The sequence below is a fragment of the Sebastes fasciatus genome, chromosome 2 (assembly GCF_043250625.1).
Source record: "Sebastes fasciatus isolate fSebFas1 chromosome 2, fSebFas1.pri, whole genome shotgun sequence".
In the NCBI taxonomy this organism is placed as follows: Eukaryota; Metazoa; Chordata; class Actinopteri; order Perciformes; family Sebastidae; genus Sebastes; species Sebastes fasciatus.
The window spans coordinates 30,527,904-30,545,064 of NC_133796.1; the positions used below are offsets into that span (position 1 = coordinate 30,527,904).

Here is a 17,161-nt window from a genome sequence, read left to right on the forward strand (position 1 = left end):
AATCAGCTGGAACACACCTTGGAAATCACCAAGAGTCATAAAATCAGTTTTCTGCAACACTTTGGAATATTAAGTGCCTATTTGGCGGCCATTTTGAAAAATGGCTGCAACATGCCCCGATATCTATCTCTTTTCATAACATATAAACTACATCTGTGCCAAATGTGTTGCTTTTAAAGCAAAATGCACAGTTATTGTGCTTAACTGCCCCGCTGTAATAGTATTTGTAAAGAAAATAAAGTAAAAATAGTTAATCTAAAGAAACCCTGCAGGAGACCACCGGAAGTACTACAAACACACCGGAAGTGATGAAGCCCCCTGTGATCTGATTGGTCCAGACAGTCGGATCATTTCCGCCTCCTCCTCTCCTCCTGTCCCGTCCAGCACCAGAACTAGATCCATACCAGGACCAGCGACTCCTGCTGCAGCTGCTCTCTAGACTCGGCTCTGCTCTGAGGACCAGCGGCTGGCTGAGAGACAGGTAGGCTGAGACACCAACCTGAGAGACAGGCTTTGTCCTCACGTCCTCCTCCAGAGAGAGAGACCAGGCTGACGGAGCAGAGCTAGTGTTGTGGGCTGATCCATAACCGATCACTCTGGGAACATAACGACAGGATCAATAGGAGATAGGAGTCCTTCCTTACAGCACGTGATGATGTAACCGAGTCACAGACTGTTGATCAGCAGGAGCGCTGAGATCAGACATGTTAGCCTGTTAGCATTACCTAGCTGGCTGTACAGGCAGTGTGAGCTAACGCTAGCTACACTCATATGATGCTAATGGTAAAGAGTTGATCTGTTTCAGAGGTTAGAAGCTTATAGGTATGTCTTAGTAGTGTTAAATGTAGGATGTGATGGTGAAGGGAACACTGTTAGCTCAAAGCTAAACAGCATCTTTACATTCAGAGTTATTTAATCTAATTGTTCTTTATTTAGAAACTAACTTTTAACCATGTTTATTTCCTGTCACACATGAGCAAACACATGATTAGTAAATAATTATAACATATGCCATGTTATAGTGTTTTTGTGTGTTTATTATGGTTAAAGGTTTGACATCAACAGTTTCTATAGTAACCAACTGTCCCCATCTGGAAGCAGCTGGAAAGCTTTGTTCTGATAACAGGCTCTAAGAGTGGAGCGGGTAACATGCATGTATCAATCAAATGGTGATACAGGCACCATATTTGTCATGATGATGCCGAGGGGTCACTCAACAAATATAAACCATCGGCCACTTGGAAATCCAAGATGGCCGCCATTTTTCAAGATGGCCGCCAAATGGACCTGCCAATGATGATGTGTCTCATAGAAACTCATCTACTTGGTCGAATTGAGTGACCCTGGTGTCAAATTATATGTTTTTTGACATGCTGGATCTTATTTTGATAGTTTTAACAATTTCTAACTGCATTATGGCGGCCATTTTTCAAGATTGCTGTCAAATTTACTCGTGGAGAATGTTTTTCTTAAGGAAGTGCATGTACTTGGTCAATTTGAATGTGTGATGTGGAGTTATATGTTTTCTGGTATGCTTGATTTAATTTTTACAGCTTTAACATCGTACAATACGTTTTGTTCTTACTTCCTGGCCGTCCGCTGAGTCTTTGCTTTGTGTTTTTTTGCGGCTTGAGAGTCCAAAGTTCAGTTCTAGCACCTGGTGTTGGATACGGAGCTTGTCATATTCCTGCTTATCCGGTCTTTCAGGGAAGGAAACGTTGGACTACTGATCCCCTTATCGACCAAGTAGATGAATTTAAATGAGAGAAATCATTATCTGGTCAATTCTGCGGCCATCTTGGAAAATGGCCGCCAAATTGGATTTTCAAGTGGCCAATCGTTCATATTTGCTAAGCGTCCCCTCGGGAATCATCATGCCAAATTTGGTGCTTGTATCACTATTTGCATGATTTTTCCACTATAATTATTATAATTATTATAATTATTCCTGATCTAGTCAGAATAATCACCATAAATATTACTTCCTGTGTCACATTCAGTTTCATTCAAAACCATTTGCATATATTGTTCTAGTGGTCTAGTGGTCTGTTTGGTGTGTCACACTTTCGTTTCCGGAGTACAACTCGCAAACTATTTAACTTAGGAACTTCAAATGTGGTATGATGGTTGACAGTGTAGTTTAGTTGTGCCTTTTGGGGGTTACAAGTCCAGGGTGCTCAAAATTTAAAAAATTTGGGCACCCTGGACTTGAGGAAGGTGCGCTAATAACAAGCTAGATTGTGCTCAATAGACTAATTCCATTAGTTTCAAAAGGGCAAACACTTTGGCCCTACTTTAGTAGGGGTCAAGCAGTGAGCGGGGGTATGTGAGCCATGCTCACTTTTGCCTTGTTGTATCAGTGGTTCATGTATTCAAAAACTGTCAGTCCAAGACATACAGTGCTGAAGGGCCTTTTTCACAGCAGACAATATGAGTTGTCATAGAAGGAAAAGCACAGGTGTTACTAATACCATTAATTATGTGACAGTGAGGCAGCAACAATACCAGGACCGTGAAGCCAAAGCAGCTACATTTAGTTAACACATCGTTAATTTCATTATTTACACCTGTGTTTTTCCTTTTGTCAAAATGCCAACAATTTATGCGTCTAAAAGTATTTAAAGATATACTACAGGAAGTAGTGTTCAAGTTGAATAAACATTGTGTTTTTTTTGCTGCAGGTCCAAAATGTCTGAACTTTTTATGGAGTGCGTCGAGGAGGAGCTGGAGCCGTGGCAGAAACAAGTTTCTGAAGTTCACATGATAGAAGATGACGATGATGAACCCATCTTCGTTGGAGTGCTCTGTATGTCATAGCGCATTTTAAATCTATTAATGTGAAGAGTTTGAACACCTAATTTTGTTGATGTTTAAGCTCCACAAGAACAAATCAATAATCGTAATCATAGCGTCAATCATAATATGGCGTACTGTATGTGTAATTCAGAATCGCCCTCTTCTATTTAGTAATACACACTTAATACTAGCTCAGTATTAGGAGTTTATAATCAAATTCTATATTTTTATAGGTGGTTTTAAAATGGAAAAGTCATTGTGGTGGCAGTTTCTGTAAAAACAAGACACAAACTGTGGTCACAACCTGTCTTTCAAGTAAATTTAAAAAAAGCACCTGCAGATGGACTCACGAGCACAGTTACAGAGTGAACTGAGGCAAGCGAGCCCTGAGTACAAAGAGTATAGAGTATTTATACAGTTTAAATCATAACACGAAGATAAGTGCAAGGAATACAAAAAGAGGAACGAGAGAAAGTGTATGATTGCGTCAGCACACAGCAGACACCAGAGCATCACAAGTCATAACAAGTATCTCAGCAGTCTGTAAATGTCAGGTCACTGTCTTATGGTGACGCAGCTGAACATGTGAAGCCTTGAGATAATCTAAAGATACACTTTCTTACAGCAGATATGAAAATTGCCATTACATCATCTTTTTTGTTTGCCTTTCTTCCAGTTTACTGACATAAAGACAAAATATCCTGTTGAAGTGCTTATTTTGTCCCTTTTATATGTTCTTACAGCTCATAACCAGAGGGCTGGTAAGCCTAACCCTCCTCCTCCTCTTCAGAGGTACAGTGCAGTGAAACAAGAAGTAAATCCTCCTGCTCCTCACCCTTCCATTGGCCCCTCACCAATAATGCTGCCATTGAGTGTGGCTGGAAATGCAGTGAATACTGCAGCACCCAATCTGGCCACAGTGACCCCGCAGCCTGTTATGGTCAATAACCAGGTATTGTTGGTATTAAAAAAAAATTTCGCCAATAATTTGCAATAAGAACAAACACCTGTTTAGTGTGGATTTGTTTCTTTTTTTCAGGGCTTTATTGTTACTTCTCCACAACTGGCAAACAGCAGTGAGTTTATTGCCTCTCTTGGGAGCCATTACCCTCCTGGGACGTCATTTACAATCGTACCAGGTAAAGCTGAGTATAATATACCTCTCTGAGGAGTAAATCTTCTTTTCCCTCTCTTCAGTAATTTTGTTGTGTAAGGGAAAAGCTTCATCAAAGCAGTTTTAATCTGGTTTGTCTGAAGAGTCTGTTTGTTCTGTCTTTCAGCTGGTCAGCAGCATCTCTTCCAGCAGGTCACGTCAGGCACGGTAATGCCTGGCGTTGTCCACAGACCTCAGGTGCAACAAATCAGCAACAACATTGTGACGCTGTCTAACGTGCAGAGTCCTGCTGTGTATTCAGCATCGTCTCATCAGCTGCAACTCAACCGGTCCAACTCACAATCCCTTCAGACCTTTTCTGTGCCTGTAAAAGCCAATAACAATAACAGAAGTAATTTTCTTTTCTAATATCCTTAAACTTCGCCACACTTGCAGATCAATCAGCTGGCAATAACCAAAAATGTTATCGTATTTTCTTGGATTTCACACAGATCAAAGTTTAGTCAAACGAGCATTACTACCACAGCCAATAGACAGCATAGCAAAAAGAGCCAAGCTTGATTTGGGTAAGTTTCTATGATGTTGATACAGTTTTGTAATTTCATTACTTTGAGCAAACCCTAAACCTAATCATTGTTCCCCTTGTGTTTTTAGTAGCTTGTCAGCTGTAACATCTCACTGGTTTTCCGTAGGGCCGGCCAAATCAACAGTCCCAGTGGAAAACGGGATCATAAAGAAGTGCTTTCAGTGTCAAGAAGAATTCCCCACACCGGAGGCCCTGGCATTTCATATGATGGTGAGTAAAACTCTTGTGGAATTTTGTCCTTGAGTCGAAATCAATGTTGTAGTCAAGATCCACATTCACCTCTTTAATTGCCATATATATTTTTGTGTGTATGTATAAGTGTACCATGAAAAATGTCTTGATAATTAATCAAAAGGCATTGCAGAGGTGAATTTGTGTGTGGAATTTTCCTTTGTTTTCTATGAGCAATCACAGTAATGATGTTGACAAATAAGTCAGACCATGCACGGGCAGTTTAGTGATTATGACCAGACTTGAAATAGAATCCAGAGTCCTCTTTGTCTGAGACCGAGACAAGAGCGAGTAAAAATGTGGTTGATTCCGAGACGAGACAAAGACCTTCAAAAAGTGGTCTTGAGACATGAACATTAACATGAAAATGTGGTAAAGAAGTATCAACTAAAAAAAGCTCTTAGTAGCATATTATACAGTTTGATCACAAGGACCGCAGATGAAGACTGTCATATTGAAAGGTTGATGTTGGAAAACCATGTTTAGTTACATAATGATATCAGAACCATGTCTTTTTCCTAATGATATATTTTCTGACTGGTCTTACCTGTTAAATGGGATTGATAAACAATTCCCCTCCAAATTATTTAGTTAAGTTTATTTACTTTTCACCAGCTTGCAATGACATCAACTTCAGTTTATTTATTTTTTTGCTTACTTTCTTTTTGAGTAAAAACTCTCTCAATGTGTTTTCATCTTTACTTAAACTAATCAGACATCAACATGAAGTTGGCTTATTCATGTAAAACATGTCTTTATTTCAGAGTTGCTGCACAGTTGTGGAATGTACAGCTTCATCAGCCATGAACATTGGTGGGAACAAGCGCATCATGCTGGTCTCAGACTTCTACTACGGCCGCTTCGAGGGAGATGGGAACAAGAAGGAGGCGCAGAAGCCCAACACCACTTTCAAGTGCCAGAGCTGCTTAAAGGTCCTCAAGAACAATATCAGGTATGATCATGTGTGTTCTTGCCCTCAAAAATGACAGGGTAATAATCCATTTATTTCCATATGTTATGGCTACCAGCCGCAACAGTGCCACTGGTATTGTTTTCACCTTGTGTGTGTGTGTGTCATCATTGGATCTTGCTCCAGAGTAAGATGGAGTGTGAGATTTACGTGCCGATCATTGTGTCGTTGTGGTGATGCGGACATTGTCATGGTGAAGAGGGTGCTGAGTTATATTGAAGCTCAATGTTGTTGTTTGTGTTTATTTGTGTAGCACTGCTGAACCATTGATGTAAGTTTCGTTTTAAACGCAACCTTCTGAGGAACTCGTTTTCCAACGTTGAGCCTCCTGTCAAAAACTACATACAGTCCCCAGCATGCTCTCCAAAAGCAGTCTGGGATTTAAAGGACTTGTTGTTTGTTCAGTGCCGATAGAGACAGCGTGGATGTCTTCTTGGCCCTCGCTGCAGTTTTCCTCTCAGATGGATGACAGTATCAGACCGTTTCCCTTCATGGGTCTAAACATGAAAAATGACGGCGAGTTTAGGTGGCGTAAGAACTGCTGCTTTTGATTAAATAACTTTGCTTCAGAACGTTGCAGAAAAAGCTTCTGTAAGCTGCTTTTAATGGGGAAACACATTTGTACTGCAACCGTACTCTCACAGTCGAGGTCATAGTTCATCCACATAAAAAATTCTATTAGGGGAGCTGAGGCAGCAGAATGTGCAGGCTGAAAAATGGGCCGAGCCTCGGCAGGGCAGCGGTGGCAGGTAGCTGTGGAGGTGCTAGCTGCAGCCGCGGGGCTCTACATCATTAGGCAAAACAAAATATTTGTGTAATTGCTGATATTATAACGGCCATTATACATGCTTAGGAAGTGAGGGGCAAGGAGAATACTTCATTTATCTTTAAAACCTTTGGGACCTGGACCATAACCACTGCAGGCACACAGGCCATGAATATTATTTTTTTTCCCCCACTACTTGACATTGTTTTTGTTTTAATGCGTCTGTTTTCTCTTTTAAAAATGGAAATATTCATCAAATCACATCAGATCTCCCGCATTTGTAGATTATGAGCCCAAAGTTGTGTGTGGGTGTGTTTGTGTGTGAGGTTTTATGATTTTACAGCTCCACCTAACGTGTTTTTCTCACTGTCGGTTAGTCGACCGATTAATTGGGCAATTGTTTAGTCTATAAAATGTCTTAGAAATAGTCACAACGCCCATTGTGGGGCTCTTCATATTGGTTATTTTTTTTCTGACCAATAATCTAAAACCCAGTGGAATTCACAATCATATATGACAAAGACAAGCAGCAAATCATCATATTTGAATAGCTGAAGCCAGCAAATGTTGACATTTTTAAAATGATTGAAACAAGTAACCAATTATCAAAATTGAAATTGTTGCACATTAATTTTATGTCAATATAGCTCAACAGTGAGGTTCTGGGAGTAAAAATCCCATTCGTATTCTGAATCGAGGATTTCATTATTAGCCATAAGGTCGTAACCATCCAAGGTAGATTCAACACGAGCTATGAGTTTGTGAAATGATGGTATACACCGATCAGCCGTCAAGGCATGGACTCCCTTAGACCTCTGAAGGTATGCTGTTGTATCTAGCACCAAGCCGTGAGTAGCAGATCCTTTAAGTCCTGTAAATTGCTGATTCCTGATTGGTGGAGCTCGCTGCTACCGTGGAGATGCGTACTGAACGGCTAGTGCATTCTCTTATGCTTCTTCTCCGTGATCTGCTCCCAGATTTGAAACCAGGCCAACATGGCAGCTCGTTTGAAAACCTTCTCTTATATTACAAAAAATAGTTTCTGAAAACATTTGAGGCGAGAAATATGCCACGCAGTTCCTGAATCTGTCTTCATTTTAAATAGTCAATGGTTAGTTTAAACGTATTATTGTTTCCAGAGGCGGGGATTCACCATTTGCAATGGTCTATGGGATGAGTAGTTCCTTCACTCTTGAAATAATGATGTACAGTCTTGTACTTTTTGCCTTTTTTCCATTTTCCAATATTTGTTTTGCTCCGTGTCAAATGTTTTATGGTCACAATTCATCTCGTAGCTGGTTGACTTGGTTCCATGCTTAAAACTCTTTATATAAGGATTTTTTGAAACATCAATGGAGTAAATAAACGGGAAATTAACTTTTCAAAAAGTGGGCGCTCACTGTTCAGCTTTATTGTTTTGAGTTAATTGTTTCAGCTCTATTTGAATTAATCCTGTTGATGAAACCACTATTGAATAATCATTAATTATTTAATGTCTAATGTGTGTGCCGTCTCGTGCAGGTTCATGAACCACATGAAGCACCACCTGGAGCTGGAAAAGCAGAACAGCGAGAGCTGGGAAAGCCACACAACCTGCCAGCATTGCTACCGACAGTACATGACTCCATTCCAGCTGCAGTGCCACATCGAGAGCGCTCACAGTCCCATCGAATCCTCAAGTATTACATAATTGTCCATACGGCTCAATCTGACATGACAGTTTGCTCAAACACTGAGTCGCCATTTGTAATTTTCTTTTCTTTCCTTTTTAAGCCAATTGCAAGATATGTGAGCTGGCGTTTGAGACGGAACAAGTTCTCCTGGAACACATGAAGGACAACCACAAGCCCGGGGAAATGCCCTACGTCTGCCAGGTCTGTCACTTGATACTGAGCTGTGTGATTTGGTTTATTGTTGTTAAAACATTCACTGATACTTAAATTCTGTTTTGCTCATTCCACAGGTCTGCAATTACAGGTCCTCTTTCTTCTCAGATGTGGAGACACATTTCCGAAGTGTCCATGAAAACACAAAAGACCTGCTCTGTCCCTTCTGTCTCAAAGTTCTTCGAAGTAGTCACATGTACATGCAACACTACATGAAACATCAGGTACGATGCTGCGTTTCATCTGGTCTGTTGTAAAGCTAGTGCACAGAGCAATATGTTTCCAGTTTACTGTGAATTCTTAAGATCGTAAAAAGTATCTTTGCAAGAGTTTAAACTATTAGCTCCAACCCCGAGGTTGGATTGATTTGGTTGTCTACCTTGCACCTTACCGTAATACATAAAAGGCTGACAATAAAACCTGCTCCTCTTCACCTGCCCTAAAGGAGCAATAAATGTGGTAGAGTTGGAACCAAACAAAATTAATTGCCGCTCTATTATTAGCAATGAAAGTAGTTTCTTTCATACTCGTTATATTCTTTCAGCGAATCCAAATGAAACATCTCAGCAATTAGCCTCTAGTCGCACCACTTATTAATCACGTTTTTGTGTTTCTACACTGTGATGTTTTTTTTATTTCAGAAAAAGGGGATCCATCGCTGTGGAAAATGCAGACTGAATTTTCTCACCTACAAGGAGAAAGTGGAGCACAGGACTCACGTCCACAAGACTTTCAGAAAACCTAAAGCCCTGGAAGGACTTCCTCCGGGAACGAAGGTCTGTCCCTGTTATTACCAGATCAGTACCATATTTATATAGACCTTTTTAACTTTTTAATACTAGAGCTGTCAATCGATTAAAATATTTTATCGTATGATTGTCCATAGTTAATCGCGATAAAATTGCAAATTAATCACACATCTGTTCATAATGTACCTTAAAGGGAGATTTGTCAAGTATTTAATACTCTTATCAACATGGGAGTGAGCAAATACTGTATGCTGCTTTATGCAAATGTATGTATATATTTATTATTGGAAATCAATTAACAACACAAATCAATGACAAATATTGAAACCCTCACAGGTACTGCATTTAGCATAAAAAATGTGCTCAAATGATAACATGGCAAACTGCAGCCCAACAGGCAACAACAGCTGTCAGTGTGTCAGTGTGCTGACTTGACTATGACTTGCCCCAAACTGCATGTGATTATCATAAAGTGGGCATGTCTGTAAAGGGGAGACTCGTGGGTACCCATAGAACCCATTTCTGTGCCTAAATTTAGCGTACGTTGGGAGTGTTATTTAACCTCTTTACCAACAAGGTAAAATAGAAAATAGCAGCGAGCACGTCTCAAAATCTTGAACCGTATCGGGTGCCAGGTAGTAGTAAGAACAGAAGAAACAAATCTCCGGCACTCCCAGATAAAGTGTCTTTCTTAGTTTATTCTGGGTAAACAAACGAGCGCATTTCAGCAATAAGCTGTCATCAGTCATAATAAACTAAAAAAGAAACTTTATCTGTGAGTGCCGGTGATTTGTTTCTACTATGACATGGATTAGTTGGGTTTTATGATGGTTATATGATGCCTGTATCTTCACTCTAGCTTTAAAACTGAGCCCGCTACAGCCTCTGAAAGATTGATTGCATTCATTTGTTAAAGAATTTAGTGCCGTTATTGTTAATGTTTAAGTATTTTATTTTAAATTTTAATTAACGTATTATTATCGCGTTAACTTTGACAGCCCTAGTTAATACCAATTTAATTCAGCGTCAACATACATTGTGTTCTCTTTCCAGGTGACCATTCGAGCCTCCTTCGCAGGAAAGACGCCCTCATTGCAGTCGTCCCCCGATCGAGCTGGCTTTGTTGTCAGTGCAGAAAGTTTCAACCAGCAAACCAAACCTTCAGCCAGTGCATCCAAGTCTAAGTCATACGTCTTTGGAGCAGGAAAAAACAAGATGACTCAGAGACAGACGCAAGATGGCCGGACCAGCAAGCACAATCTGGCGCTCAGGAATCTCAGGTTGTTAACTGAGCTTTTTCAAGCAGCAGCCAGAAACACAACAGCAATTAGTAATTAGATTTTTATGGAAAGACCGAAAATTTGTGCAGCAATTAAGAATCAACAAAGGGTCAAATCTTTGGTATTTAAAGGTTTTGGTACTTTTAGGTTAATAACTGCTTTCAGTCTGATAAATGACCTCAAGTGATGTTAATTGAGTCAGCGTCAATTGGGTCTGACGACTACAAGTTTGAGAATTTACAATTTTAATGAATGGATTTGACTCCTGAACTGCATGTGGCTTGAAAAATGGTCCCCTCCAAAATAAAATAATCTCTAATCTCCATCATGTCCATTTTTGGGCCCCCTGAATCATTCAGGTCCTCCATCCCACCCCGACCACTAATACAGAGCCCCTCCTCCTGGGTATTCATGACAGGGTGGGAGCAGATTAATAGATGTTATTAAAGCCTGGCAATACACAAAGTAGCTAATTGCATTTTCAATTAATTTCCCAGACAGTCTTCATTAGGCTGGCTAAAAATAACATGGTGTATAGCACATAGAGTGGGATTTCTTTCTTTAACAAACTAATGAGTGTGATATTTTGCTAATTGGGCTCAGTAATCAAAACACAATATGCTGGCTTTAGTCACCTGATGTGGGCTTTTAAGCAGATGAGACATGAGATAATGTAGTGGTGTGATAGAAGAGTTCAGACTCGTAGAATAAACCTGCAGACCTCTCCGCACACAATTAACAAAAGTAATTGTTTTGTGCATCGGCTATAATGAACCAACTCAGAATGTTTTAGTTAAAATAAATGACATCCTAACAACAAAAAATTCACATAATTTATCCTTTCCGGTGTCTTAAATCTGACCTGACCCATAAAACAAAGGTGTTTTCAATGTGTGTGTTTTGTGCAAATTTCAGAGCCAACGGAGGGCGGTTCACGTGCATCGAGTGCAACTCGCAAGTTGACGACTTCTTTTCTCATTTCCCGATGGTTTCAAATTGTGGCGCGTGCAAATATCGGACGAGTTGCAAAGTCTCCATCGGGAATCACATGATAAGGTGAGTAAAACAATTGAGTTTGTTTCAGGCCCAGTGTGTTTATCTGACAAATCTTGTGACAAATCTTTCTTTGGCCTTTTGTTAGATTTCATAGCACCATAACCAAACACAGATTTTGGAAAATGGATCATAAGAAGAATTCAAATGCATTAAAGTAAGTATGCTTCATAGAATCTATTCATAAATACAGTGTTTTCTGTTTGAAATTGGACAAGACATGCAATTTTGTTTCTCCCCCCCCCCCCCCCTCAGATTAACCCTGGTCTGTCTCAACTGCGACCTCCTTGTGGACGCATCAGGCGGCGACCTGATGACCAAACATTTAACCGATAGACCAAATCACATATGCAAAGTCATTCAGGATAGAGGTACGTTCTTTTTCTTCCGGTACCACCCGACTCATTGCTAGTATTTAGTGTTGCAAGTTTCATGAACAGGTTGTTTCTTGTTTTTAACCCAGCAGATTTCAAAGCCAAAGATCGAGTGTGAGTAGAAACTACTACCCACATTACATCTTGTCATCGGACTATTTTTAATCTATAAAAAAACACTTGAGAAAGAACGTTTATTAAATTCTAAGTCCAAAATTGCATGTTTTTTTCCTGCTACATCTACAAATCTGCTCTGTAAATCACATGCCCTGTGTTCTCCTTTTAAGAAAAAAATCCAAAAACAAAAGGGATTGGTTTCACAGTGGCGCCGCCTCTCTTAACAAGTTGAGAAACTTCTACTTCCTTATCAACGGAGAGAACTTGTTTTTATACAGCCTGTCAAATTGTTTCATTTTAAACCATATTTGCAGCAGTACAAAGACACATTTGTTCAACAATAAAGTTTCACCAAAGAGGTTACAACATTGTTAGAGCTGCAGCGATTCGTAGACTTATCGATTAGTCGTTTGTCTGAAAATTAATCGCTGACTATTTTGATAATCGACTAATTTCGAAAGTAAGTTTTTGTACAAAAATGGCAGAAAATGCTGTTTTCAGCCTCTCAAATATGGATCAAATATGCTCTTCTCTGTTTTTATATCATATTGAACTGAATATCTTTGAGGGTTTTTTTCTGACAAAATAAGACATTTAAAGTAGGGCTGCCCATGATTAATTGTGATTAATCGCAATTAATCTTTATCTAAGCTCCTTCTAGACAAGCTAGTATAACATGGTTGGTTCCAATGGATTCCTTAGGTTTTCTAGTTTCATATGATGCCAGTATCTTCCCTCTAGCTTTAAGACTGAGCCTGCTACAACCTCCAAAAGAACGATTGTGTTAATGCGTTAAAGAAATTAGTGGCGTTAAAATGAATGTGCGGTAACGCCTTGTTATCGCGTTAACTTTGACAGCCCTAATTTAAAGACATCTCTTTGGACTGGGATGGACATGTTTCACTATTTTCTGATGTTTTATAGACCAAACGATTAATCTAGAAAGTAATTGGCATATTGCAGCCTTAAACATCATTGTAACCTCTTTGGTTTCACGAAGTATAGAGTTCCTGTTAACAAATATAAAACACTGCCGTTTGATATTGTTTGGCTAACCAACTGATAATTGTTTATTGCTGAAGGATGCTTTTAAATGATGTCTTCTTCCTCTCGTACAGGCAACTCTTCTTGAGGCAGCCAGCAAAAGTTTTGTACGTCTTGACGACGGCGACTGCTGCTCAGAGACCAAAGGAAACGGACTTGAAACTGGTTCAAAGTGTCGCATCTGGAAGTGTTCCTCTCGCCGCTGTTGTCCAACCAGAACCAGAATCAGAGCCGATGTTACCAGCAGGTGATCAGGAAGAGGGTTCCACAGAAAGCGGAGTCATTGAAAGTCCCTCTGAAGAACACTTGGAGCCGGCATCGCTGCCCATGGTATCGTCTTCCTGTACATCAGACGGGGTTTTAGATCTCTGTGAGGAGTCGGTGGAGAACTCGGAGAGCCCAGAGGTCAGAGAGCAGCTCCCGGAGCAAGAGACGGAGGAACAACCAACTAAATCAGAATGAGAGAATTCTGAATGAGAGAAGACTGCACAGTTTTGGATGTAAGAATAACTGCTTCATCAGTTGGCGTTGTTTATTTTACAAATATCAAAAGTATGAGAGTGTTGCTTTGGCTGCTAGTATTTGCTACTCATCCCTTCAAAAGTCATAGGAAATATTTTATCATAGATTTTTTTTTCTTTTTACTCATCAGTCAAACTTCCATTGCCTAAATAGATGTAAAGTATCTTTGTATTTATGAATAAAACTATATCCACTACAGTCTTCTTAGTTGCCCTATAAACTATATACAGTAGTTAAGCAGTCTCTAAATTAAACTTGTGGCTCATTTTGTATTTAAAAGTTTAAAAAGCTAATTGATCATAAAGAGGACAGTATTCTGCTCCTGATCAACGCTGTCCATTCAGATGATTATTGATTTGCTTAATTGAGAACGATGAACACATTTGTCAATGATTTGACTGTAAAACACTCAGTGGCACAAAATATACATGCTCATGTTGTCTGGTGATTTATTGAAGCAATTTAAATTCTCAATGTAGTCCCCTTAAAAGTACAAATGCTAAAATAATGTTTTCTAGTTCAGTCCTTTTATTCTATATTTTTTAAGCAGTTTGAGTCCCATTTCCATCGGAGGCTCATTTTACACTGGTATCTTGATTTGGTTGGATCTTGGTTTGTTTTTTTGAGTCATTAACATTGTTGTTTACCTTCCCTTAATCTGTGGTTTGCTGTGATTGTACAAAATTTTAAGTATTTTTGAGATGTAATCTGCTCCCATGATATTGAATTTGAGGTTGCTACAACAATCTCTGCACGCATTATACGTTATCACTGAAATGTTTGCATTGATTACAGAAAATTCCTGGTTTGTGGCAGAAATATTGGTCCATAATTGATGTGGTACAGGTACATTATATTGTTACCCGCTTTTTTTTAACATCCCAGAGTAACATGTATCTCAACACTCAGAAAGTTGCTTTAAACTTTTGAGAAATATATAGTACATGTATAGAAAATGCTAGCAGCACATTGTATTCCCTAAGAAAGTGTCCGATTTGTGAAACGTGTGGATAAAACAGAAAAATAAGCAAAGGTACGTGGGATTGGGTATATATATAGGTAACTATTTGAGGAGTGAGCAGAATAATATGTCATTGTACACATGTAGATTTCATTGTATTACTTTTAAATGTGTTGGAAGTGCAAGCTTGTAAAAATGTAAACACATAACTTTTGGTGGAGGCTCAACGCGACACTTCAACTTGATTAAGTCCGTCAATCAATTTTTACGCACACTAGCTGCTGGTTGATGAGGTTGCCTTTTATTTTGCATCTGCGGTTTAAAAAAAGTCTGATTCCCTGTAGCTCTGGGAATATTTTATACTATATGATTGGTTTACTTTGTGTGACTTAATATTTGAAAAGTCATTGTTCATTTTACATGTTTTTAAAAAAGGGTTTTCACTTGTATAGCATCCATGTCGGCACTGTAAATGTAACCCTGAGTCTGTTTTGATGACATTCCTTTAAGATATTGTGTTCTCCTTAGGACACATTTTCCTCAGAGTTCTATAAACTACTGGGTTTGGGTCAGTGTTTTTCCTGTTTGTTGTGTAAATAAAACTTTAATACAAGAGGTTTGAGTCTTTGGGTATTTTCTGAATGTTTCTCTCAAGAGCAGGCAGACTATTCTGTCCTGTAAGTCGACAATGAACTCCAGAGCGCTCATGGATATTATGTTTACTTATTCCTAAAACATGTCTGACCTGTTAGAAACTAATATGGATGAGTACAAATGTATTTTGGTTTTGCTCCTTGCTCTTCCTTTTGCTTGTCAAAACAGACAGCAGGGAGCTTAAGTGATACATGAGGGAGATTTTTGTTTCTTTTTATTTCTGGATTTTTTTTATTTTAAATGTGATTTGATACCATTAGCATAAGGCATTAGAATAGATCGGTTCAGCATTAACAATATACACATGCAACATACTAGTACACACTCTAAACATCATGACACTTTTTGTTGTTTCTAGGCTTAAGTGATTTTAGAACAAATTAAATGTTTGTTATAACATTGAACATAAACAAACCTGAACATTTCTGCTTATGAATGTGTCAGTGATGTGAGGGAGATTTTTCCCCTTTATTGAACAATCAAGAAACACACAGGCAGCACAAATAAGCATCATTAAAGTTTGTATAAAATGGGGGGTCTCAAGAATTTCCCAGTTTGAGATCAATAAAGTACATTTATCTATCTATCTATCTATGCTACAATAAAACACAAAGATTTAATGTTACATTCATATTCAGTTGCAACGTCTTTCTTTACAACTGTAAAAGAATGACCGGTTTTATTAAAGATAAAGTTCTATATAGTATATAAGTAAATATATATATATACATTAAAAAACACAAAATAAGTGCATAACTGGCTCTGTATTATAAAATGTTCATCAATTGATCGTTGATATATCAGTACATATACAAATTCCAACAGTACTTGTCAGGAAGGCCAGCTCTGTCCTGGGATGCCCCCTGGACACAGTGGAGGTGGTGGGAGAGAGGAGGATGATGGCTAAGCTGTCATCCATGATGGAGAATGATTCCCACCCCATGCAGGACACCATCTCAGCACTGGAGAGCTCCTTCAGCTGTCAGACTCCACAACCAGCACGGCTCCCAGTAGACCACTTACACTTACACCCCAAAAACTGATAATAACTGCACTATACTGTATAATGACCTCTGCAATATCATTATCATTATTACTACTAAGGTGTAATTCATACTGTGCAATATTTTCAGGTGGAATTTAATTTCATTCATACTGTGCAATATCATTTTCCACTTGTGCAATTTTGTTAATAGTCTGTTTATTGTCAATACTGTATATACTGCTCCTATTTTTATACTTACTTCTATTTAAATGGTTCATATTTTATTACATTTTGTTTAGCTCTTTTTTACTGTGTTAGCTGATGCATCTTGTTTTTTGCACTATCCCCTTTGCTGCTGTACACTGCAAATGTCCCCACTGTGGGACTAATAAAGGAATATCTTATCTTATCGTATCTTATCTTATCTTAGTATTATTATTAGTATTACTATATGCATTTGTATATGGATTAGAGCCATTCCACTGAATCAGTGCTTTTCTATCACCATGACATTACATGCATAAAAATGCATGAAAACAATCTGCATAATATAATAATTATATTATCAAGCAAAGTGTCCTGCACTTTGTCCTAATTGCAGTTTGAAGATACATCATGTAAAACTTTAATTAAAACTACCTAGAACACTGGGGAAAAAAGAAGGATTTTAGCCTATCCCCACTCTGGACAATACACTCCACCATGAAATATAATTATTAAAATCCTTCAGAATTATTTTTTGTTTTATTTTATTGTGTGACTCTATTTCCAATTTAGACACAAATACATTTTCTCTTTGGAAATTCACAATATCTTAGTTAAAATACACATTTTAGTTGTGTCCCCAGGTTTTCACTCAGTCCCCTCTAAAATGTCACTGCAAATTTCCCCACTGCGGGACTAATAAAGGAATATCTTATCTTATCTTATCTTATCTTATCTTATCTTATCTTATCTTATCTTATCATATCTTATCTTACAAATGTGACTTGAAGGGGACTCGTTTTGATTTTCCCGGACCTGACGTCATCGTCAGCGCTCATTCTTATTGGCTGAGCGTGTGGAGACCATGG

General features: G+C 38.6%; 1 protein-coding gene across 5 annotated transcripts; it reads left to right on the forward strand.

Moving 5' to 3' along the window:
* Positions 1 to 330: 330 nt before the first annotated feature.
* znf280d (zinc finger protein 280D) lies at positions 331 to 15,061 on the forward strand. Of its 5 annotated transcripts, none has more exons than XM_074618350.1 (18): positions 331 to 481; positions 2,682 to 2,806; positions 3,540 to 3,748; positions 3,836 to 3,935; positions 4,077 to 4,301; positions 4,402 to 4,476; positions 4,603 to 4,706; positions 5,492 to 5,679; positions 7,985 to 8,142; positions 8,237 to 8,337; positions 8,427 to 8,573; positions 8,991 to 9,125; positions 10,152 to 10,378; positions 11,294 to 11,434; positions 11,520 to 11,588; positions 11,687 to 11,802; positions 11,898 to 11,919; positions 13,041 to 15,061. In XM_074618350.1, the coding sequence occupies exons 2-18, from the start codon at positions 2,689 to 2,691 to the stop codon at positions 13,426 to 13,428; spliced, it is 2,523 nt and encodes an 840-aa protein (XP_074474451.1). In that variant the 5' UTR covers positions 331 to 481; positions 2,682 to 2,688; the 3' UTR covers positions 13,429 to 15,061. The 5 variants fall into 5 exon arrangements, with proteins under 5 accessions (XP_074474451.1, XP_074474431.1, XP_074474469.1 ...); XM_074618330.1 differs by having other exon boundaries at positions 11,895 to 11,919; positions 13,041 to 13,573; XM_074618360.1 differs by lacking the exon at positions 331 to 481 and adding an exon at positions 514 to 783.
* Positions 15,062 to 17,161: the final 2,100 nt, after the last annotated feature.

What these genes read in the sequence shown, in the direction of transcription:
- znf280d (XM_074618330.1), top strand. Translation starts at nt 2,689, where the DNA reads ATGTCTGAACTTTTTATGGAGTGCGTCGAGGAGGAGCTGGAGCCGTGG. An exon ending in CCCTGGCATTTCATATGATG is followed by an intron (nt 4,707 to 5,491) that starts GTGAGTAAAACT and finishes TCTTTATTTCAG; the next exon opens with AGTTGCTGCACAGTTGTGGA. An exon ending in GACTTCCTCCGGGAACGAAG is followed by an intron (nt 9,126 to 10,151) that starts GTCTGTCCCTGT and finishes TTCTCTTTCCAG; the next exon opens with GTGACCATTCGAGCCTCCTT.